The sequence below is a fragment of the Cololabis saira genome, chromosome 20, assembly GCF_033807715.1.
Source record: "Cololabis saira isolate AMF1-May2022 chromosome 20, fColSai1.1, whole genome shotgun sequence".
Lineage (NCBI taxonomy): Eukaryota > Metazoa > Chordata > Actinopteri > Beloniformes > Belonidae > Cololabis > Cololabis saira.
In genome coordinates this window covers 16387043-16412799 of record NC_084606.1, presented here as the reverse complement: position 1 = coordinate 16412799, position 25757 = coordinate 16387043, and the positions used below count along the sequence as shown (strand labels likewise).

The 25757-nt window shown below is 40.9% G+C and overlaps 1 protein-coding gene across 2 annotated transcripts in view; it reads left to right on the top strand.

The window, feature by feature from the left end:
- The window catches only part of LOC133420611 (calsequestrin-1-like), a 50626-nt gene extending 37473 nt beyond the window's left edge, over window positions 1-13153 (top strand). Inside the window, exons 2-12 of one of the 2 annotated variants that reach the window (XM_061710347.1) lie at window positions 1888-1920; window positions 6227-6320; window positions 7459-7559; window positions 7708-7819; window positions 7911-7984; window positions 8108-8238; window positions 9813-9858; window positions 10434-10488; window positions 10610-10710; window positions 10831-10905; window positions 12231-13153. In XM_061710347.1, coding sequence (XP_061566331.1) covers window positions 1888-1920; window positions 6227-6320; window positions 7459-7559; window positions 7708-7819; window positions 7911-7984; window positions 8108-8238; window positions 9813-9858; window positions 10434-10488; window positions 10610-10710; window positions 10831-10905; window positions 12231-12758 — 1350 coding nt within the window. In that variant the 3' untranslated portion in view covers window positions 12759-13153. The remainder of the gene's footprint in view (window positions 1-1887; window positions 1921-6226; window positions 6321-7458; window positions 7560-7707; window positions 7820-7910; window positions 7985-8107; window positions 8239-9812; window positions 9859-10433; window positions 10489-10609; window positions 10711-10830; window positions 10906-12230) is intronic. The other variant, XM_061710348.1, reaches the window with a different exon arrangement.
- The last annotated feature ends 12604 nt before the right edge of the window (window positions 13154-25757 follow it).

Below are 25757 nucleotides of genomic sequence, written 5' to 3'. Positions count from 1 at the left end.
TCCTCCATAAAACAACACGGCGGCATCTTGGGAAAACAGTGAAAGTATGATTCTACGAGAATCAGTCTGAGGAGCCAAATGCATCTGCATTCAAGAAATAAAGAAAAATGCTCACTTTTCCTTGACACCGCAATAAATCTATAAACCTCCTCTCGTCAAACATGTTTAGTGCCCACTTGTTACTCCGGACCAATATCCTGTCCAACAAGCATGAAGTAAGCAGCAGGCAGCCAGTGTTTATCAGCACAAATGTGGCTCCTTCGGTGGTCTCGTCCAGCTCATCGCTCAAGGACACGACCAGGAGGAGCAGAAAGCCAGAGCGCATCTTTGACAGCCCACCACGACACTCGGCCTCATCCCGGTCACCTGACGGACCGACGGCGAGCGGACATGTAGTCGAGGAGCCAAGCGATCGCGCTGCTAGACCCTCACTTGGCTCCACTGAACTCAGGAAAAGTATTTCAAAAGAGACCCAAACAGAGGCCCAGAGAAGAGGGGATTGTGGGAAATGATGAAGAGGTGTGGGATGCGAGAGTTAAACTAATTGTCAGGCGTCGTCTTACATTCATCGGCATTGGCGGCTCTTTTTTCCTTCAGTTTCTGCTCCCATATTTACCTCATGGCTCTTCCCTGCTCCTCCACACGCTTTTCTGTTCATCCCTGCTTTGCTTAGCAGCCACACTGGCCGACGTGCACGCGCTTGCCTCCATCCCAGCTGAGGTTTTAGATCATAAATATATATAAATATGTGAATCTGGCAAGTTAGTTTACTGTTGGATTGCTGTTTTGTGTGTGTGTGTGTGTGTGTGTGTGTGTGTGTGCGTGCGTGCGTGTGTGTGCAGTCCATCTTTATCTCTCGTGACGCTGCATCTGCTGCACAAAGCTGCACAAAGCTGCACAAAGCTGCGATGCTGATTAAACAGAGGCACACCCTGTAGAAGAGGAGGGTGGAGTTGAGTGGGCGGGCTGGCTCCACCCCCTCAAACTGGCCACCGTTGTCAGAGCATAAAGCGCGTGTTTGAAGAGAAAAGTACAGCCTAGAATGATCACACACGCTGCACTGTAAAGAAAATGAAGTGTTTCATTTATGTCTTGAGTTGGGGATATTGATTTTGACTCCATGTTGGCTCTGAGGTGCAACATTGAACAATGATTTACAAAACACAAGAACATACCGCTGTTATATATTTTGTGATGTTTTCTTGTTAAAGATCTTGTGTTTTGTGATACGTAGAACAGCCGTGTGTTTTAGACCTTGTTACAACCAAAAACGTAATAATGGCCAATAACGTAATAACTGCCAATAACGTAATAATTTTGGCCATTTCAAATATAATAAAGCCAATAGTGTAATAATGTGCCAATAATGTAATAAAACTTTTGAGCCAATAACGTAATAACTTTTTGCCGATAATGTAATAAGGCATTACATTATTGGCTGGTTATTACGTTATTGGCCTGGTATTAAAAAATATTACATTATCGGCAAAAAGTTATTACATTATTGACTCAAAAGTTTTATTACATTATTGGCACATTATTACACTATTGGCTTTATTACATTTGAAATGGCCAAAATTATTACATTATTGGCAGTTATTACGTTATTGGCCGTCATTACGTTTTTGGTTGTAACAGACCTTTTTAATCCCGATTTGATAACCAAACTCCACATTTATATGAGATTAAAGTGATTCTATCATCTCTGAAATTAATGTCAAAAACCAGAATTTTCTTTTGATGATAAAAACAATTCTTTAAATGGTCTGACTAAATTTTGAATACAATTTATTTATTTTGAAATGTTTGTGAAAGCCTCATTTTGCTATAAGGCTTTGTAGGCTTTGGCTACTGTGCTTTCCCCTAAAGCGTTACCTCTTCTTGCAGTCGATCACAAGAGAAGCAGCGTTTATCGTTCAGGTACGTCCAGGTCTGCCTCTTGGTGTCAGGTGTTTCAAAGCTGGGCTGTGAAATACGGGTCGTCCTGCTGCTGCAGTATCTGCTCATCGTTCCACTTCTTCCATTGCTTGACTGCAGTTTAGTCTAAAAAGAAATGAAAAATTACATGACGTAGCAACCTCCATGGCAGACCAATGGAAGACTGAACTGCTGCTTGGGCTGTGCCCGTTTAGCTGTTTGAGAGGCGCTCTTCTAATCTATTAATCCCTTCCTAACATGCTCATCCATTCTTCAATTCTCCACTCATTCATGAATTCATCGCCATGATAACAAAAACGCATCATCCATCACATACAAAGCACATTGATTGTGGTCATGTGGGTGGAAGTGAACAAGTATTTGTCAAAATAAAATAGGATTAAAACAGCATACAACAAGGTTTTCCGTATTAAATTGCTGAAATGTTTGGATTCTGCACATTTGCCAAATATAATGCTGAGAATGTTAGAACAGAAGATAATTTATTACGACTGTAAACCATATTCGGGGGTTCTTTTTAAAGTGAACATTAGAAAAAACTGATCTTTTGAGTCTTTTTTTTATTCCTTTACATCCAAGCATATTTGAAGTTCATATCCACACAGGAAGGAGGGCATGCGTCATAGAGAAGTGGAAAAAAAGAAATCTGCCCTACTGTTTCAAACATTATGTCCCAGTCCCAGTTCCACCACTTATGAGCAGCTACCGGTACTCTAGGGGCCCCCCACCCACCGGACCTGTGGAGGCCCCGTCTGGATTAGAAGTGCTCTGCTTGGGCACAGTGTGCTTGGGCTTTAAATGTGCAAATGGTTCAGTATGGTTCAGTATTGTGTTTATCTAAAGAAAAGCCTACTGTACGTAGGATTAGGGTTGCCACCCGTCCCGTAAAATACGGAATTGTCCTTTATTTGAGAAAAAAATGTTGCGTCCCGTATTGAACTAATACGGGACACGATTTGTACCGTATTTTCATTAACTTTTACACCATATTCTAGTTGAATTATTGAAATAAATTAACTTTTACACCATATTCTAGTTGAATTATTGAAATAAGTTAACTTTTACACCATATTCTAGTTGAATTATTGAAATAAGTTAACTTTTACACCATATTCTAGTTGAATTATTGAAATAAATTAACTTTTACACCATATTCTAGTTGAATTATTGAAATAAATTAACTTTTACACCATATTCTAGTTGAATTATTGAAATAAGTTAACTTTTACACCATATTCTAGTTGAATTATTGAAATAAGTTAACTTTTACACCATATTCTAGTTGAATTATTGAAATAAGTTAACTTCTACACCATATTCTAGTTGAATTATTGAAATAAATTAACTTTTACACCATATTCTAGTTGAATTATTGAAATAAATTAACTTTTACACCATATTCTAGTTGAATTATTGCAATAAATTAACTTTTACACCATATTCTAGTTGAATTATTGAAATAAATTAACTTTTACACCATATTCTAGTTGAATTATTGAAATAAATTAACTTTTACACCATATTCTAGTTGAATTATTGAAATAAATTAACTTTTACACCATATTCTAGTTGAATTATTGAAATAAATTAACTTTTACACCATATTCTTCACCTGTAGGCTATATTACATCTGGGCTGATGTGGACATACGTAGCATAGGAGGATATTTCAGTTGCTATATGGTTGTCTGTCTGTACAGTCATGCAAGTTCAATGCTATTAAAGCACTTTAAACTTTAAATCAAAGCATTTAGTTTTTTCATATAAAATAAACACATTTTTATTCAGTTTAGAAGTTTTGGGGCTTTTTTTTGGCTCCTGCGCTGCTGAAATCAGGGCGTCCCTTATTTCTATTTCTGAAAGGTGGCAACCCTACCTCACGTGTACAATATATCGCTAACTCCATGTGAACAGAACGCTACACATGCTAACCGGCACTGTGGCTACTTGCTGTAAAAAACTGTTGGATCATATTGAAGCTATTTCCCCAGATATGCTGCGGAAATGGTGCTCGTAGGCCACACGGCTTCCGTAGCTATTTGCATAAAAGGCGACCGCCGGCACGAATTTTATCGTGTTTTACTCGAGGTTGCAAGCCTTCTTCAAGGGCGTCCCATTTAGTGGGAGGATATTTTCACCAGTAACCCCACATAATGATGTACATAAGCTAAGGTGGATACAGTAGTGGCCCGTCTTAGGGCCTGATTTACTAAGATCCTAAATAAAGAGTACTAAATTGCGTGTGCACTGAAAAAGTTTGCGCGTGCTGTTGTTGTGTGTTTTGCGGGTGATCAACTAAGATCGCGTGCGCAATTGATAACAGGTGCAAACCTCAGTATTTAAATGAGGTGTTGCGTGTCTTTTGCCATGGAGAGTCTGGATGGAAAGCAGGATAGTCGCAAGCGCAAAATGAAATTTGACGAGTTGGAGTTACAGATATTAGTGGAAGAGGCAAATTGTTGTATTCAGCACCCCTGCTGTGAAAAGCACCCCCTCGTATATTCAATGATAAGTAGACCAAGAAAAAAAACAACACACTGACACTTCAATATATGTATATATACACACTCACACAAACACATACTTAGGAGTTTATATTATATATATTTACAAATATTATGGAAGACAACACAGTAAGCAGGCTATTAATTAATGACATCAATAACCATTTACCCGATTTTTGTTATCTGTGACTGTGATTGTGGGAAAGTATGACTATTGTGGAATCAATGAGCGCATTTAAACATGAATCATTAACACAAAACTGGACGCTAAACAGAACATGGACAACAGAACATGAACAGAACACGGAATGAGAATATAATTTTTGTCAGACGAGGGGGTGCTTTTCACGGCAGGGGTGCTGAATACGGCACAACACCGGGGTATGACAACTGCAGAACAAGTATAGGCGCACAATGAGAAACACTTTTTTCTCCATGAAAACACGTGATTTATTTATTATCACAAATAAAAAAATTAATGTGCCTCCTGTGGCAACCTTTTGCTGAATAATACTCGATTTAACATTCAACTAAAATATTTCTCCTTTTGCATGTGGAGATTAGCACCTTCCTTTCGAACGTATTAAATACAGACGCAATCACAATCCCCGCAATTACTTTCAGGCTTGGTAAATCTCATTGCGTGTGGTAAATTAACCTATTTGCATTTTCCCCTCCCAATATTTAGCGCTCTCTGGGGGTTACGCCCCATATTGATTATTCATCAGGGCAAAAGTACTAAATGAATAGCGTGCGCTATTCTGCGGATTTCAGAGACGCAGTCGTCTTTGCACGCCGTTAGTAGATCAGCTCGCACATTGGTTTGCGGGTGCTGTCAAGTTTGCACACGTTTTTACGCACGCAAACCTTCAGGCCCTTAGTGTTTCACAGTTTCACAGCACTGTAAATTGAACCTTTCCTGTTTCCTGCTTCATGGTGGTGATCTAATTGTATTTATTTGTATTTAGCAGTCGGGTATCATTCGGCAGAGTCCAAAAGAATGGATGGCATTAAAGAGTATCTGCAAAGAGCAACACATGACATACTAAAATACTATTAATAGGATAGAGCTATTTGCGCTGCCGAGCATTTGATTGCTTACAGTATGAATCCATTTTTGCAATGCCGCTTTGCAACCTCATACTGCTTTTGACTCGCTTCATGCAAAGCGCGACCTTAACATTTAAGGAGGCAATCGTGATTTTACATCCTGCAATTGTTGAATCATGTGAACAAGCAACAATAAGAGAGAAAATGGAAAACACTACATATCTGTGACAGTAAATCGCTGTGTGTGAAGAGACGTGGTGTCTGTAAGTCTGTATGTTCGTAGTGGGAGATATGTGCTGTACGCATGCGTGCTGCATCCCTACATTTGCAGGGCGTGAGCTCCTCTACGTCCCACCACACCTGTTGCAGCGCTTCCTCCCAGTGACATAGTTGGCTCAAGTTCTGCCCCTCTTGTTCTTCTGGAAGCCCCGCTGTCCGTCTTCCTCCCATGTCCGCTATGAGGCTTGTCGATTGTTGGCTTTGGTTTCACTCAGATTTAGAAAGTGCAAGGCAGCACTTCGCTGCTACAGTATAACCTTCCAGGCCTTGACATGAACATGGAGGGTTTGCAAGAGTAAATGAAACTGAAAGTATGTTTTCATGGCGTTTCTGGTATTTGGAAGTGTAAATGTCAATCAGTGATGAATCAGCTGTCGTGGTATTAAAAGCAGCCGTCACTTATTTGCCTCTCGCCCCGACTCCCCCACCTGTCTGTGTCTCTGTCACTCCGTCTAGCTCGCAGCCCAAGTTCTGGACGAATTTGATGACGAGGACATTGGCTTTGGCCTGGTGGATCAAAAGAAGGGTTCCGCTGTTGCCAAGAAGCTGGGTAAGAATGACAGAAACATAGATCATGAAAATACCCCCTAATTATACTTGCTAAAGTTCTCTCAAGGTTTTTCCTCCTGTTTTCAAGAGTTTCACCATTTCTGTCATCAACATTTATGTTAATAAAGGGGTGGAATAATTTGTCCCAAACAATCTTTTCTGAACAACTTTTATTATATCAAATAACTGAAGCTAAAAGGGGAAAGGTAATCATTGAATTAAATTGTTTATTTAAGAAAGGTGTTCAATTAAACAGGTATAGAAAATGGATGGATGGATGGATGGATGGATGATGGATGGATGGATGGATGGATGGATGGATGGATGGATGGATGGATGGTGTTCAGTAATGTGTACAACGTTTACGACTCTGAGGGTCTGCCATGGAAAGTTAGGCCAAGTTTACACCTACAACATATAAACCAACACTGCCCTCAGCTGGTCACAAAAGGTACAGCAGCTTCTTCAAATAGAATCAGAATCAGAATCAGAAAGAAGTTTATTGCCAAGTAGTTTAACACACACAAGGAATTTGTTGTGGTCATTGGTGCAAATTCCCTGTGTGTGTTAAACTACTTGGCAAAATAAACTTCTTTCTGATTCTGATTCTATTTGAAGAAGCTGCTGTACCTTTTGTGACCAGTTATTCTAAGGTTCTTTTACTTGTTTTTAAGTGTCTTAACGGCCTTGGCCCTTCTTATCTCTCAGACCTGATTTTACCATATCGGCCCTCGCGGACCCTGAGATCCTCCAGTACCGGTCTTTTATCTGTTCCCAAAGTTAGAACCAAAACCTCTGGTGAAGCTTCATTACACTTTTCTGGCCCACGCCTGTGGAACAGCCTGCCTCAGGGCCGCAGAGTCTGTCTTTTATCACAAGGGTGGGGGTGCCGGGTGTGTATGCATCTGAATAGTATGCTGTGTGTATGTGTGTGTTTGTCGTATGAATGAGGGTACGGGGAGTGGGGGGGTCAAGGGAGATTGTTTCTTTTTACATATTAATGTAAGTAAGTGTTGCACTCCAGCTGTATGAAAAGTGCTATACAAATAAATAAAGTTTAAGTTTATAAACACATAAGAATGGCAGCACCTCTAAATGATTCATGGGGATTGTATTTTCTGCAACTTTCCTCCCACCAGGTCTGGATGAAGTGGAGAGCATCTTCATATTTGTAGAGAATGAGATAATTGAGTATGATGGATTGCTGGCTTCAGACACCATCGTTGAGTTCCTGTATGATGTAAGTGATGCTTGACTGTTGTGGAGAAACCGCCTCAAGTACGTACTGCTTAAGATTTACCGATATTAAGTCCAGCGGTTGTGCATCTCACAAGACAAAGGAGTGATGCAAACAGTTATTTACCCCTCCCTGCGTTTGTCCCCGTTAGGTGATTGAGGACCCCATTGAAGTCATCGAAAATGAGCGGGAGCTGAAGGCTTTCCACGCCATGGACGAAGTCATGAAGCTGGTCGGCTACTTTAAAAACGACAAGTCCAGTCGTAGGTGGAGAAGGATGATCTGAAGACCGAGCCCCGGGCCGCAGACTCAACACTCCTAACAGTTTTTCTTTTTTCTGTGTTCTTCATCCAGATTTCCTCGAGTACGATGATGCTGCGGAAGAGTTCCACCCCTTCGTCAAATTTTATGCAACATATAACCCCAAGGTTTAAGATTTCACCGTTTAACACAAATAGTCCAACTTAAATCCCATGTTGTATTGTATCCTCTAAGAATGTCCACAACATTTCTCACTTCTAAATCGCGCTGATGCCATTTTACTTTGGCAGATTGCCAAAAAGCTGAAACTGAGGATGAATGAGGTGGACTTTTATGAGCCGTTCATGAACGAGCCTGACCCCATCCCTGGGAAGCCCTACATCGAGTCTGAGCTGGTTGAATTTATTGAACAACATGACAGGTGAGATTCTGGGAGTCAGCCAAATAACAACCTCAGAAACCCACGATGTCCCATAATCCCAGTAAGTCAACATATTTTACAAGAGTATATAAAAACTAAATAGATGTCGATAAAAGAGGAGATAGATTTAAACCAGCACTCTTACGACATCATTTTAAAGTAAATCTGTCACGAGTGCAGTGGTGGACAGTAACGGGGTAAATTTACTTGAGTACTGTACTTAAGTACATATCCAGAGGATTTGTACTTTACTTGAGTATTAGATTTCTTTGGTACTTATTACTCTTACTTGAATACATTTCCAAGACAAATATTTTTACTTTTACTCGAGTACATTTCTAGGAAGGCTGAAAAGTACTCGTTACTTTCAGGTCTGCTCTTTTTTCTTCTTCCCTAAAATCCTATTGGACACAAGCTGTTTTTGTCAAAGGAGGAGACCTATCACAGTGCACGCTCTCCACTGGGATGTACGTAAAGCGGAAATACGTCAAGCCTCCTCAAAACGATACGGCCAAAGTAGCCTGCGTTTGTCAAGACATAGCCGCAACAATGGCTACGCCTGTGTCAGGAGAAGAATATTGGGATATTGGGAGTCAGGCACAGAGACTGACAAGACAGACATGGGGAGACAGTTTGTTATGCTCTATATTGCTATATTGTACTGGTACATGTCCTTCCTGTAAAGTTAAGTGACTTCAACATTGAGTTATTGAAAGCAGAGATGTAGTTTTTTGTAAAGCAGTGGTCTTTGAGGGGGATCCAGACTTAGTTGGATGGTGCAGGTTAATTTGGTTTAAGTTCATGATTGTTAATAAACTCTGCATCATCTGCTGTCCTCTTATGATCCCATTCATTTGATTTGTTTTTGGTGTTTCTGCAGGTTTTATATAACATTGTGGTTCTAAAAGCAGCACATCAGTGCAGCTGGTTTCAAAGAGTTAATTCTCAGAAACAAGAGTTAAAAGATCCTTAAATTAATTTAGGAAAAATATAGTAATTTACTGATGTGGAAAATAAGAAATTTGCTCTTACTCTTACTTTTACTTAAAGTAAATTTAAAAGCATTTACTTTTGGATACTTATGTACCTTTAAAAGCAAGTACTTTTCTACTCTTACTCGAGTAATATTTTGACTGAGCTACTTTTACTTGTAACGGAGTAAATTTTGACCAGTAGTATTTGTACTCTTACTCAAGTACTGGGGTCGAGTACTCTGTCCACCTCTGCACGAGTGGTAGATTAGGAACCAAGCGCAAGAGAGACACAGGGAGAGACACAGGGACACAGGGATTTATTTATGCCAAAAACAAAACTTAAAGTGCTGCAGAGCAGGATTAACCAGACCTGAAACATGGAGGGATCAAACATTACGTACCAGTAGGGAACAAGGGAAAGACAAGACCAGATATACACAGAAGGGTTGATGAGACACAGATTCAGACAATCTGGGCAGATGGGAACCAGGGAAGTCAAGACAGAACTGAAACACAAGGACACGGATTTCAAAATAAAACAGGAAGTGACCAAACAGTGACAAAATCATCATTTTAACACATGATATTTTCCTTTTTCAGGCCTACTCTGAGGAAGCTTGAGCCTCACAGCATGTATGAGATCTGGGTAAGAGATTCACATTCACACATTCTGATGTGATCGATATATCCCTTGATTTATTGACATCTCAACAAAATGTCATTTGTTTTCCTTTTCGGAGGATATAATATGAGCCTAGAATGTTTAAAGATTTTTTTTCTTTTTGTCAGCCTAATTTGATATAATAAACGTATTATTTTTGCTTGTGATATCTAGAACATATTCCTAAAAAGGTACTAAGGTAAAGCTTTTACCACTTTGTCACTTTGCTGCTCCTCCTCACGGCATTTTAAAGACATCCAGGCATCACGGACAACAAGCAATGAAGCGTTTCAGGTTGTATTTTGTCGGCTTTTCCTGAAAACACCGGCACAGAATCATCAATCACAGTTCAGGTTTCTCCACACATTCTCTTTTGGGAACAAGTGTTTGGGAACAACTGTTGTAGCACCCACATCCTCTTATTCCTTACTAACGCTGTTTGAATTATGTGTGTTGTTTCGTTAAAAAGACCACTTTTCCTGACCACTCCATCTTTCTCTACGTTGTGGTTGTAAAGACTCTCTTCATTGATGTATGTTTTTACGTTTGTGTTCACGCAGGAGGACGATATTGATGGAGAACACATTGTTGCTTTTGCCGAGGAGGAGGATCCAGGTGAATCTACTTTAGTCGCATCCACACCGCTCGCCTGAATTTGTTCATACAATCAGAATTCATTCTCTCAGTGATGAAATTAAAAGACGTGATCAAAGCCAACGTCTTGATGATTTTTCAGATGGTTTTGAGTTCCTGGAGATCCTGAAGGAAGTGGCACGTGAGAACACAGACAACCCCAACCTCAGCATCATCTGGATCGACCCCGATAATTTCCCTCTGGTGTGGAGATTTCCTTTGTTTGATGTGTCATGAGTGACTTTTCAGGCATCATGTGCATCGTTTCCAGGATGCAGATAAACATTAACCGTGTTTCACCTTCTGTCTGGGTCTCACCTGCAGCTGGTTCCCTACTGGGAGAAAACGTTCGGCATCGACCTCTCCTCTCCTCAGATCGGCGTGGTTGATGTCGCGGACGTAAGGACACTTTTCCTTCCCTTTGAAAAAAACAACAAAAAAGACTAAGTGGTTTCAATTTGTTTCCCAAAGACAATGAAATAATTAATCATTCAATACTTGCTGTCGAATCCATCTGGAAAACATCTTTGTAACTTACAGGTGTGATTCACCACATTTTGAACGTTTGAAAAAAGAAATGTTTCTCCCAGAAAGAAGAAAATGATTTGTGGTGTATGGAGCCAAATCAAGGCCAAAAGTTTTGCTAATTTGAAAATAAAATTTGAACCTGAAAATTCTTTTTTACAGTTTCAATTTTATTTTTTTCAGTATCAGATCTTTTTTTCAGTTTCAAATCTTTTTATTTCAGTTTCAAATCTTTTTTTCAGTTTCAAATCTTTTTTTTTCAGTTTCACGTCTTTTTTTTCAGTTTCACATCTTTTTTTTTCAGTCTCACTTCTTTTTTTTCAGTTTCAAATTTTTTTTTCAGTTTCAGACTTTTGGCCCCGATCTGGCGTGGGGGGCGTGGCATCAACTGAGAGGGGCGTGGCATCATGAGTGACAGCAGAACAGAGAAGGCGGGGGACGTTCCTCAGTCATGTTGCCTTCAGGAAACGTAGGTTGCAGAAGTTATCAGTAGAAGTATGATTCAACACTGTATATACACCATATTCACGTGATTGGCAGTGGAAAAAACGGATACTAGTGACACATTTCTGTTTAAAAAGCTGTTTTAGACCGTACTTGGTAGTATGTGGAAGTGGGAAATGTCAAACTTTAAAGTGTGGATGTTGAACTGTACAGTCTGGCATAGTTTATTGTTTTTATACTGCGATTGGTGCCAAATATGGTCTAAAAATACTTTTTAAACAGAAATGTGTCACTAATATCAGTTTTTTCCACTGCCAATCACGTGGATATGGTGTATATACAGTGTTGAATCATACTTACATACATAACTTCTGCAACCTACGTTTCCTGAAGGCAACATGACTGAGGAACGTCCCCAGCCTTCTCTGTTCTGCTGTCACTCATGATGCCACGCCCCTCTCAGTTGATGCCACGCCCCCCACGCCAGATCGGGGCCAAAAGTCTGAAACTGAAAAAAAAATTTGAAACTGAAAAAAAAAGAAGTGAAACTGAAAAAAAAAGATGTGAAACTGAAAAAAAAAGACGTGAAACTGAAAAAAAGATCTGATACTGAAAAAAATAAAATTGAAACTGTAAAAAACAATTTTCAGGTTCAAATTTTATTTTCAAATTAGCAAAACTTTTGGCCTTGATTTGGCTCCATAATGCGACAGGTGTTGTGTCGTCTTCTCAGCACGTGTGTCTGTTCTCGGCAGGCTGACAGCGTGTGGATGGAGATGGACGACGACGACGACATGCCCTCCGCTGATGAGCTCGAGCAATGGATTGATGATGTCTTATCTGGAAAGATTGATCCAGATGATGATGATGATGAGGATGAGGACGACGATGATGATGATGATGATGATGACGACGATGACGACGATGATGACGACGATGATGACGATGATGATGATGATGATGATGACGACGATGACGACGATGATGATGACGACGATGATGATGACGATGATGACGACGATGATGATGATGATGAAGATGATGATGGTGAAGATGATGATGATGACGACGATGATGACGATGATGATGATGACGACGATGATGATGACGATGATGATGATGACGATGATGACGATGATGATGATGACGACGATGATGATGACGATGATGATGACGATGATGATGATGACGATGATGATGATGATGACGATGATGATGATGACGATGATGATGACGACGATGATGATGACGATGATGATGATGACGATGAAGATGATGAATAAATGTGTACAACAGTCCATCAATCAAAGCTGCTGAAAGCAGAACCCCAACGCAGAACCACCTAACCTGAACATCTTGCAGAGGACAGACTCGTCTCTTTGCTTTATGTTTTCTCACATGGGACAAAAGTAACGACCTGGAAGACGCCACCATGAGGGGAGGAGCTTTTCTGAGGACCGCCCTCTCTGGCGACGAGCAGGGCTGCAGCTTAGAATGATAGGCGTACGTGTCCTCGCCTCTGGTGATCACAACGTGAAGCCACCAGAGCTAACGCTCCCAAACCGTCTCGGTTTAACGCCGCATTTTCTTCAATTTACTTTTTTATCCTCTGTCACATTTTCTACTTGTTGAAGAGAAGAAACACTGTTTAAGGAAATAAACCTAAACTCACTGGACAGTCTTAAGATCATCGCAGTCTCGGATACCAATGTTGTGGGCAACAAAATTAAAAAAACATGACTTGTCTCTGCTCTCATATTAAAGGACAAAAAAAGATAGGAAGCAAAGCTTTTTGAAGTTATCACAAAGTGTGTGTGAGTTAGTTCGTGTGTGTGTGTATGTGTGTGTGTGTGATCTGAAGCTGATGTAGAAAGCCTTTGTTTCAGCTGCACCAGAAATCATTTTTATAATTCAATCATTAAAGTTCAATATGGGGCCCAACATATGTCCTTTATTTTCTGTTACAAACAGTTACATGAATCAAAAAAATAGGCAGATGAAATCACTCTCTTGAGTTCAAGCGACTCCAGGTCTATCATCAGGAAATGAGGAGTGTAAACTTTCAGTACTGTCCAGAATGACGTTAACTGGAACAGTTAGCGTAATTTTTTAGTAAAATGTCAGTTAAAGGAGCATGAGGCTCCTTTTAAGAAATGAGACTCTCTAGCGCCACCCTTCACCACGACGGCCGTCGGGGGTACTGCAGCCAACAGTGAAGCCGGCACGGGAGAACGGGGAGAACGCACATGCTGCGTCATGTGACGTCACATCCGCAGGACAGCGCGGGAAATTCCGGCCCGGAATTGCAGCACATTTTGCAGCACACAGCCTGTTCAAGGCAACGGAGAGATATAGACTGGGCTGTAACTTCAGAATCATGTAACCCTGTAGGGATTTTTGAGGAAAAGATGGCATACAGCATTTTTTGAAAGATCAATGTGTCCCAAACCAGAATCCACCGTATGCCAAAAAAATTAGACCCCTGGTTTTCTATATTCCCACATTCAATATGGCCACCCCATATGGTAAATTGGACTGTAAACGCTGTTGCCTATCCTGATTTAGGCTCATAGATCAAGCAATTCCTAAGTTCCAATAATACTGTGTTTGGTATCATTTTAAAGGACACATTTATAGCTGTCTTTCAAACCTATAGTTGAACTTTTCTGACATACTTGGAGCTCCATAGAGCTCCAGAAACCCCAGAGAATGTTAATTTTTCACCATTTTCGCCTGTTATTTTTATTTGTATTAACTCTGTGACACCTAGGAATACCAGAGACATAAAAAACAAGTACAGCGATACTCACTTTCATATATACCAAAGCATGTGGGTTTAGCCAGTACATTGCACCAAGCAACGCGATCAAAGGAGTTGGTAAAACTCTTCCACAAAGCGGGACACATAATCAGTTACCACAGCCTGCTGCAACTTGACACTGCTATGGCAGAAAGAACGCTCCTCGCCATGGATCCAGAAACTGGAGCTGTGACTCCACCGAACTTTGTCCATGGTAGATTTACACATTTCACATGTGACAACATTGATATAAATGATTCAACACTCGATTCAAACACCTTCCATGCTACACAAATGGCAGGGTGGCAACGTGGCCCAGAAGGAGACATGATGATGAAAGATTTAAGACCCTCCAAAGTTGAAAGCCTTGAGGTCCCAAAAGTGATGGAGACACTCTTTCCAGCCAGAGTAGAAGGAAAAGCCTATCCGAAGTCAACAGAAAACAAAAAAAAAAGAGTGGTTCCAAACATCAAACGAGAATGCATCAGCTGCAGAGGCGACTGCCAAAGACATGGCATTCTTGTTCAAGCGTCAAGATAAAGGAGATGTGAAGGAAGGTTGGACAAGCTTCAATCAAAGTCTCAGTGAAATCTCACCTGAAATAACAAACATTGGTTACATGCCAGGCAGCACGGTGGCTTAGTGGTTAGCACTGTTGCCTCACAGCCTTTCTGTGTGGAGTTTGCATGTTCTCCCCGTGCTTGCGTGGGTTTCCTCCGGGTACTCCGGTTTCCGGTTTTCCTCCTCCAAAAACATGCAATTAACATGCAGGTTAATTGATTATTCTAAAATTGCCCGTAGGTGTGAGTGTGCATGGTTTGTGTGTTTATATGTGGCCCTGCGATGGACTGGTGACCTGTCCAGGGTGTAACCCCTGCCTCTCACCTGAAAATGAGCTGGGATAGGCTCCAGCAGACCCCCGTGACCCTGAAGGATAGAGCAGGTATAGATAATGGATGGATGGTTACATGCCCATCATCCAGGCACCTGCTCACGACCTAGACCCACTGAATACAGTCGTGCTTCGATGCAAACATGTAGACAGAGAGCTAGGGCAACATCATGTAGTCATCACAGTAGATGAATATACTGTAAGTTGATGGAGCTGAAGTGGGCAAATGCTGACTACATGGATTTCCTCATTGTCAGATTAGGGGGCCTTCATACCGTGATGAGATTCATGGCAGTCATTGGCAAGCACACTCAATCATCAGGGTCCTCATTTATAACAGAGTATAAAAGAGTTATAAAAGAGAATTCATACTAAAAGTGCACGTAAAGCCAAAAGCCGAAAGTGGCGGGCGCAAAAAAAAACGGATTTATAAAACCTTTATAAATCACAGTCCAGCTGGAAGGTTGCGCAGGTGAATTTGCCTCATATCCCGCCCTCTACACGCCCAGTTCATACCATAAATGGGCAATGCAAAGTAGTTCATGACTGTATTTGCATAAGAATGAGCCTGCTGAGCATGCGCAGCGGCTTCCTGCAGCCTGTTTGGGCGTCAGGATGAATGAGACGTGTCGAGCCACCGTGCCACTAAATTTCACCGAGACTGAGATCGAGATGTTGTGGATGAGGTGGAGGACAGGAAAACTACATTATTTGGTGGTCACAGTAAAAGTAGAAAAAGTATATAAATAGTATAAAATAAAGGGCTAAACGCCGTGAGTGCCCACTTTTCAAAATCATGTTTTTGTCCCCCCCCCACTTTTTACAGTTTAAGAACTAACAGTAGGCTCAGCCTGTAATTGCAAATCATCAAGACACTCTGTGCGAAGACGATGCGAAGACGGGACGGCAGCCCCGCTCACCCTCTCCTCTCCCCTCCCCTCTGCTCAAGGCTGATTTATGGTTCTGCGTCACACCAACGCAGAGCCTACAGCGTAGGTGCGCGTCGCCGCGTACCCTACGGCGTAGGCTCTGCGTCGTTTTAACGCAGAACCATAATTTAGGCTTACGCCCGCGCGTAAAACTCAGTATATATATAAAAAAAAAAATCAGTGTTCCTTTAGGGGCTCCGTAGAGCCCCTAAACGCTCTACGGAGCCCCTCATTTGTTCTGTCCTCAGTCACTCTACGGTTGGAAGCGGTGGAGAAGAGGATGTTCCCGGCGTGTCCTGCACTGCGGCTGCAGCAGCAGCACCAGAGTCCTGACTGATGCTGTGCTTCAAACACAGAGGGACACGATCAGCGCTATTATATTATAAGTCTGATATGTGATGACATTATTAAGAGTATGACATGAATATGGCTTCATTTCACCACCTCACCGCCTGCGTCGCCAATTCCCCATATCTTCAAAATGTTCCTGTGGGAGGGTCAGGGTTGGCGTAGAGATACGCACATTTTTTGGTTCGTTTTTTATTTTTAAATCCCAACCTTTGCGTAGGTGGCTTGCGCATCTTTCAAGCCCTATTTTGTGCGCAAGCAAGCTTTATAAATGAGGCCCCAGGACTGTTGGAAGCATGGGTTGAGAGCAACCTACTTGGCTCCAACACTGCTGAACAAGTCATGGCTGGGAAATCATACAACAAAGGAAGCTGCTTAGCTTCCTCAAAGACAGGAATCCAGACCTCAAAGAGCAATTGGAGAAGACCATGACTGGCCCTACAGAAGATCTTGTAACATTGCTCTCTTCCAAAGAGTTTGAAGCCGCCAAATACACCTACTTTGAAACCAATGACAACCCAAACTTCAGGTTTTGGTGGGGCTACATGCATATGGTCCATATCCTTTTGTTGTTCATTCGTGCTCAGAGAGAGGGGATGTGGGACCTGCATCTTTATGCATTCCAGCGAATGGTGCCTTACTTCATGCGGTACAATCATACCAACTATGCTCGCTGGGGAACCATCTACCTGAATGAGATGCAGCAACTTCCACAGCAGGTCAAGAGGGAGTTTGATGCCAGAAACTTTGTGGTCAAACGCTCGTCACAAGGCTTCAACCAAGTGGACCCAGATCAAAGTCAGGAGTGGCTTGGCTGTATCGGCAAAAAGGGAGGAGGCATTATTGGAATCACAAAGACATCTTCAGCTCTCAGTCGGTGGGCTTTGTCTTTCAACATCAGAAGTGATCTTGCCCATAACACCAAGGTGGTCATGGGCCTGGGAACAAGTGAAGACTGCATCCACAATGAAACCACAAAAGGCAGAATGAAACGGGACTCAAGAGACGAAGATTCTTTGTTCACTGTCTTGCAGAGATTTGGTCTCTTTTCCACTTACCTGCCCCAGACACTGCAAAACATTGCAAACCACGACTTGGCTACACAGGATATTGAAGATGACCTGTTGAAGGCTCCACAGAAAGGGCAAGATCAGTTGAATGCTTTTGTCAAGGAGAGGCTGATGCCATCTAAAGAGAGAAGTGTGAGCTTGAGTCACAAACTGACTCAGAACAAGTATCTAACTTTTTCCTCACTGTTTGAAGTGAAGCAGACCGATATCAAAACAGGAAAGGCAAAAACTATCAAGGCAGACAGGAACATCCTACAGCGTCTCATCACAGCCTACGAAGTAGGACGCACAGTCAACTTGGACAACATAATGATGCATGAACTGTTTGTTCTACTTCTGTCTTTGGCAGAGGTTAATGGTCAGCTTCGTTCAGGTTCGAAGGCCATATTTGCCAAGATCTTGACAGCTGATATACCCTGCCCCAGTCACCTCAAAACCACAGATATACAGTGTGAATCAATGCTAGTCATTGATGGACAAGCTCTTATTATTTCCATTGGAAAACCACACGAAGCCAAGACCTTTGGAGACCTGGCAGACATCTTTGTTACATCTGTTCTTCAAAGTGGCACACAGTTTCAGCGAATTGATGTCCTGTTTGATTGCTACCGTGAGCACTCGATCAAAGGGGGAACAAGGAAACAGCGTGGGAAAGGCTCAGTGGCAATCAGAAGACCTGTGACAATTGAAATTTTGGATGAATTAAATTGATGAAAATCACTCAGACCTTTGAATATTGCTTACTAATAATGTCTTTACAAAATGCTGGTCCAAAGAATGAATGTTGGTGAATGGGACTGAGCTGGTTACAGCTATTTCAAGCCTTATAATAACTTTTCACAAAGAAAAAGTATGGTTATCATACATTTCCTGACTCCTCAAAGTCCATTGGGTATTGTGGTTGTTGTCTTTTGGGTCGTTGATATCACTTGATCCCAGAAGATAAAATTAACTAGATAGTTTAGGCAAAAAATTGTATGGAAATGTGTCTAATTTATGGTTTAAGGAGGCTGTGTGACCTCTATGTTTGTCAGAAAAACACAACCATGGGCTCAGATAAAAGCTGAGAAGGTCCCCTTTACATTGATACCAAACAATCATATATATCTACTATTGACAAATAGGAAACTGATCACCATTTCTAACTTTAGACGACAAATCAATAGTTGTGCTAATTAATCAATAATTATGACTAAATGATAACTTTGACAGCTTAGCATACGGCAGAAATGGATTCAGCACTGGCCATGCTCTCCATGGAAAAGAGACTTGTTTGTGAAATGACGGATTTCAGTCAGAAAGTAATTGAAAAATTTGCTAGCCTGAAGGAGAGGATAGCAAAATTTATGTTCAAGTAGAGTTTATAGTTGTGTTGTAATCCCCACTTGCCAGTGCGCCCCCCCAAAATATTTTATCACCAGCCGCCACTGGTCAGGAGACAAAGCCTCACTGAAGGTAACGTTTGTTTGTTTTTACTGTTTTTCAGATGTACTTTCAAAGCCAGCTCCACCTTTGTTCATAGGTTTTTTTTTCATTACAGCTCCCATGATATCAGAACATCCCCTCTGGCTGATTGATGGGTGCTCAGGGACGCTGCACATCCATCACGCCAGGAGACCTCAAGAGGGCGGTAGTAACTGGTACAAAACATGTGTTGGCCATATTGGCATGAAAAGGCTGATTATTAGAGGTGTCTTGTCCTTTCATCCGAGGACGGCAGGAAACGTCCACAGCAGACCCCGTCTCCCATGAAGGGAAGAGGCATGCGTAGATGATGAATGCAAAGGGTGGATGGCAAGCATTTTCAGTGTTAACCCCAGTGACGTGTAGATAATAATCTCTGTATTGAACGAGTTAAGACTTGTCATGACCTGCTTTTTACTTGAGCAGAAGTGAAAAGACAAATACCGTATTTTACGGACTATAAGTCGCTCCGGAGTACAAGTCGCACCAACCATAAAATGCATAATAAAAAAGGAAAAAACACTGGAGAATAAGTCGCATTTTTGGGGGAAATTTATTTAATAAAATCCAACACCAAGAACAGACATGTCATCTTGAAAGGCAATTTAAAATAAAAATAGAATAGAGGCAACAACAGGCTGAATAATTGTACGGTATGCTTACGTTACATGACACAACTGAGAACGTGCCTGGTATGTTAACATAACATATTAAGAGTTATTCAGATAACTATAGCATAAATAACATGCTAAAAAGTTTGTCAAACCATCCGTGTCACTCCAAATAACTAAAATCCAATTAAAGGAGCTGTATGTAAGAGCAATAATAAAACAAATCATAAAATGACCCCGATATGTCAACAGACATTTAAAAATCATGTTCATTTCAAATACTTATGTCACTGACAACAGCACTCAAGCCAGGATATTCCAGTTTAAAAAGAGGAGTTGCAGCCCTCAACTGATGTTTATGTTGTCATTTTTTGTTTTGGCCTGAAGCTCCACCCTCCACCTATCTCCCAATCACCAAGTCAGTATTGTTTCGGCATCCGGGTTGCCAGCTCGGCTCTAATTATCGCAGCCATGGCAGCCTACGTTCCTGCTGCATTCTGCAGCCTACCTGGCAACCTCTGGTCGGGGGGAGGAGGGGGAGGGTACACGCCGCTCAACAATATTTTGAAAGTGACTGCAGTACCAGTTTTGGACATTTCTTACAGACGGCTCCTTTAAATCTTCATCTTCTGTGTCACTTTTAAAAAACTCTGCTAACTCCGGAGGTAGAAGATGCAGCGCTTCCTCTTCTACGTCGCTTACGTCAGACTCATCGTCAGTTGCAGTTCGCCCTATTGCGGTTTAGTGTGAAAATAACATGTGAAATGATATAACGGTAATAATGTGTTAATAATTTCACACATAAGTCGCTCCAGAGTAGGGATGGGAATCGAGAACCGGTTCTTGTTGAAAACCGGTTCCCAGTGTTTCAATTCCTTGGAATCGTTTGCCTTTTTTGCAAACGATTCCCTTATCGATCGCCCAGCAGGAAAACATGGGGACAAAGCGGCATAAACACTCAAAAGTTTGGTTACATTTTACCAAAAAGGATGACAACAGGGCAACAATACTTGCAATGTGGACAATTCAACAAAAGGGAGGAAACTGTAAGGGCTCGGCCGGCTGGTGCTTTCCTCCGCAACCCGCGGAGTCGGCCGGCGTGGCCAAAAGAGCCGGGCGCTCCGGCGGACAGCTGCAGCTCGTTAGCTCATCCATGGGAGAAGTTAAAGAGCAGTCTACCACTAGCTTCTCCTTTCATCAAGGCAGGGAACAGTATCAGGCCAGAATAGATGAATGTCACCGAGCTATAATTTTGTTTTGTTGAACATGTTACTGGACATTCTTGTGTAATTGCCACAGAATAATTTGTTATATTTAGTTCATTTCTACAGAAGAATATTTATTTTATTATTATTATTTTATATTAAATACATATTTCATATTACAAATAATTTTGTGGGGACCCCCTGGCACCATCGAGGAGCCCAAGGCTGGGGGCGTCTTAAGACTTCACTTGTATTTTTTTGTTCAAAGATATAAAACAAAGTTGATGCTAATCGACCTGTTTGTTCTCCTTTTTTCCAAATGAGAATCGATAAAGAATTGGATCGTTAAACAGAATCGGAAATGGAATCAGAATCGATAAAATCTTATCAATTCCCATCCCTACAGCTGTTAAAGCTTCACTTTTCCTAATTTTTATTGTGGTTTAGTGTACTTCAAATGTCCAGGAGTTGCAAAATGAGACATAGCAGCTTATCACTTCATTCATTTGTAACAAATTAATCATAAATGTATCAATACGTTTGAATTCATTTCTCATCTGATTGACTGAAATGCAACTGACAAATGCAAAATGATGTTTTCTGTCTGAATTACAAAGATTTCCTTATTAAATTAACTTTTGTTTATCATGATAACACAAAGCATCAATTTGATATACAATATAACTACGCTTAACACTGGCATGCTTTGTAAGATTTTTTCAATTTATACTGTATATACTATTTCTAGCCTTTTTCCAGGTAATTTACAGTAATGAACAGTTAAAAAAAATGCAATTTACAAGTGAGAAACAACAGTGAAATTTCACTCTGAAAGCCTAGCACAAACTATGATCAGTATATCTGGTTAATAGACAGTATGTTTTATCTAAAGAGGGCCCTGGAACTAAGCAAGGTAAAGAAGTGTGATGTAAAGTATATTAAAAAAAATTATGGGAGGGGAAGTGATCCTAGCAGTGTCCTAACAGGCCCACATATATACACACAACCAGACATACTCACACTCACACTCACACCTACGGGCAATTTACAGTCATCAATCAACCTACTATGCATGTTTTTGGACTGTGGGAGGATGCCGGAGTACCCGGAGGGAACCCACGCAAGCACAGGGAGAACATGCAAACTCCACACAGAAAGACCCTGCCGGGCCAGGTAGTTGAACCGGGGACCTACTTGCTGTGAGGCAACAGTGCTAAAAACCAAGCCACCGTGCTGCCCGATCTGAAATCATTTGGAAGCATTTGTCTGCATTGTGGATCTACGAACAACAGTGTGCAGGGAGAGACATACTGTATGAAGGTAGATTTGTTCCATAATAACAGCATTCACTTCAATTAAAAAAAGCATTTTCAATCAAATAATAAATGTGTTTGAATGCAAAGAAATATTTGAACACGTCAATTTTTTTGATTGAAGTGGATTTTTTTTTTAAACTAAAAATAATTTCTTTGATTGACTATTTTTTTCATTAATTTAAATATTTTTGGGGGGTGTGGGTCATATTATTAGTAGGACATTTTTGTCTTTATTATTCAACCAGAAAAGAAGATGTTTTAAACCAAAACAGATTTCCAATCAAAAAAACCTCAATTTATCATTAAAAAAAAAAATATAGAGAAATATATTTGAAACCCCACAAAAATTGCATTTCAACAATAATTTTTTGATTGAACATATTTTCTTTGATTGAAACAAAGTTATTTTTTATTGAAAATATTTCTTTTGACTGAAGTAATCTTTTTTGTGGGCTGTATTATTACAGAAGAGTATTAGGGCTATGCAGGAGAAAAAATATTTGAGAGGGGAAGATTTTTTTTATTGTGCACTTCGAGAAAAAAGTCGAAATGTACCTTGTACCTGCTTGTCCCAATACTTGGATAAGTCTTTACACTCAGCTTTCTTGTCCATTTCCTCCTTCAATCTGTTGGCCTGCTTGGCTTTATTAAACTTTATTAAACGCCGTCTCCTCTGCAAGACGCCTCCTGTCCGCCTCTTCTTCCTTCTTCCTTCATCGCAGCCAACTTATCCAACACAAATTTGACGTTTTCCTGGTTTGGCCCTCTCGGCCTGTCGGCCCTCTCAGTCTTCCTCTCCTGCTTCGTCACATCTTGATCAAGCTGACCACATGTTGTGTGTTTTTGATGTCCTCTCCGCTCCTTTACTGTCTTTCCTTTCAAAGGTATAAAGGGGTTGTCCTCAAAGAAGTCTTTCTCCCCCTTTTTTATCTCTTGTTTCTGTTTTTTGTGGAATGAGATTAATTCTTCATTTTGCTTCATCACATATTCAGCATCAAGCCTCCGGTTAAACATTTGAACACACGGAAGTTGCTGGACGCACTTAGACTGGAGCTGATGGAGCTGCTAAGCCCTAGCTTGCTCTTTGACCTTCAGCTCCATCTTGTCTCTCTGAACGGACGCACTTAGATTCACTTGTTCATTAAAATCATCCCGTCCGTTTTTCTTCGCCAGATGTTCATTCAGTGACCTCTTATTTATTTATTTCATCTTTACAGTAATACTTGTGTGAATAATTTTATTTCATAATTTCATTCATCTGAATGAGAGAAGTTGTGGTTATTTTACAGATATTTGTAACATTTGCTGGTTGCAAAGACTGGTGCTCCTTCCTTCTCTGTTACTCTATAGCTGCCACGTATAGAATAACAGTTATTTCTAGACGGATTGTGCTGTTTAATTATTATTACTTACTGATATTTAGGTTGTGCCCCATTTTGATTAATTCATATTGATAATTTACTTGTGATGTGATTAATAACTCTCATCCGACATGTATTAATAACCCAAAAAAAACGGCCTTCGTGGCTAAACACCATTTTTAACTGCAGTATTTATGTCTCTACACTACAGTCTACAGTGGACTATGCCATGTACTATACAGTACACTATGGTTTACGTATTTAGTGTGACTGCCTGGACAGAGGCTGGGATGTGTGCAGAGGACTCTTGTAAAGTAATGCGCCACAATTCATAATGCTGTGACGGACTAAATGTGCACATATGACATCAAAGCTGTTCACTGCACAGGACTGTCTCTTTGAAGTCTGCCAGCTGAAAAACCCTTTGAGATGCATTATAATTTACCACTGATGAGTGTTTGTTAGTGTAGAAAGAAAATGGAATATGTGCTTCAGGCTGTCAGATGAACTGCACCATCCAGTTAGAGAACAGCAACTTCAAATCATCATTTAATGGGAAGAAATGAAGTTATGGAGTTCTGGTATGCTTAGTAAAACTCCTTTCAGGGACTCGAAACGATTCCTATATTGATTCCAGTGGTCGCGAATGACGTCACCACGCTGCGTAGTTACGCAACATGCGCATTCGCGCCCAGTAGGAAAACATGCGGACAAAGCGGCATAAACGCTCAAAGGTTTGGTTACATTTTACCAAAAAGGATGACAACAGGGCAACAGTATTTGCAATGTGGACATTTCAACAAAGGGAGGAAACTGTTCGGGCTCGGCCGGCTGGTGCTTTCCACCGCAACCCACGGAGTCGGCCGGCGTGGCCAAAAGAGCCGGCCGCTCCGGCGGACAGCTGCAGCTCGTCAGCTCATCTACCACTAGCTTCTCCTTTCATCAAGGCAGGGAACAGTATGGCTGCGTCCGAAATCGCATACTTCCACCCTATTGAGTATGCAAAATGAGTATGCGAGATTTTTTAGTGTGTCTGAAACATTAGAAAGTACTCAATATGTATGCTCTATACATACTCATTCCGGAGAATTTTTTTAGTGTGGATTGATGGACACTAGCTGAGTAGAAACTTCCCACAATGCAATGCAGCAGCGTTTGGTTGCTAAGTGATACGTTTATGTCATAAGTATAATATTAAGTATAATAACATTATTATATAATATTAATATTATAATATTCGTATATAATAATATTATATAATGTCATCTGGTTTCGGCCAGAATAAACGTCTGACACGTCACTTCCTCCCAACGGCAGGTGGCGGCAAGTGACGTGTGCGCTCTTAATAGTACGTCTGAATTAATGCACACTACTGATATTTACTCAAAAGTGTGCCGAACTTAAGTATACTTTTTAGTATATACTTTTTAGTATGGCATTTCGGACGCACCGATCGATCCAGGCCAGAATATATGAATGTCACCGAGCAGTGAAGATATAAGATAAAACAAAGTTGATGCTAATCGACCTGTTTGTTCTCCTTTTTTCCAAATGAGAATCAATAAGAGAATCGATAAAGAATGTAATCGTTAAACAGAATCTAAAATGGAATCGGAATCGATAAAATCTTATCAATTCCCATCCCTACTCCAGAGTATAAGTCGCACCCCCGGCCAAACTATGAAAAAAAACGCCATAAATTCTCTACATAGAAGGGTCCTGGTTGCTGATAGCACAAAAAAAGTACAGGGTCACGGGGTTTGCTGCAGCCTATCCCAGCTCATTACAGACGAAATGTATATGTATATAGACAAATAACCATTGTGGGAGGAAGCCGGAGTACCTGAGAACATGCAATCTCCTCTCAGAAAGCCTCCTGCTGGGCCCGGGAGTTGGACCAGAAGCCCCCTTGCTGTGAGGCCGTGCTGCCTCACTCCGATGCCTCAAATTCAAACTCAGGTCTCCTCCTGTGCCGCCTGTGAGAAAACAGTTATTTTCTCACAGAAAAGTAGGTGTGAAAAATGACTGAAATACCTATAAAATCACTCTGTCCAATATTTTTAAGGACGTTTTCACCCAACAGATATCAAAGGTATGTTTATTATTATGAGGCACCGTCTGTGATAGATTCATGGATGTAAATTCACTAGTTTAGCCTGTTATAGCACTTCCTGTACTGTTTAAAATGAAAACCCTTTAAGTTAGCCCAACAAAAGTTTCTGAAACGAGTAAATAAAATAAAACCAATGTATGATAACATTGTGGTTATCTGTCAATTGTTTAAGT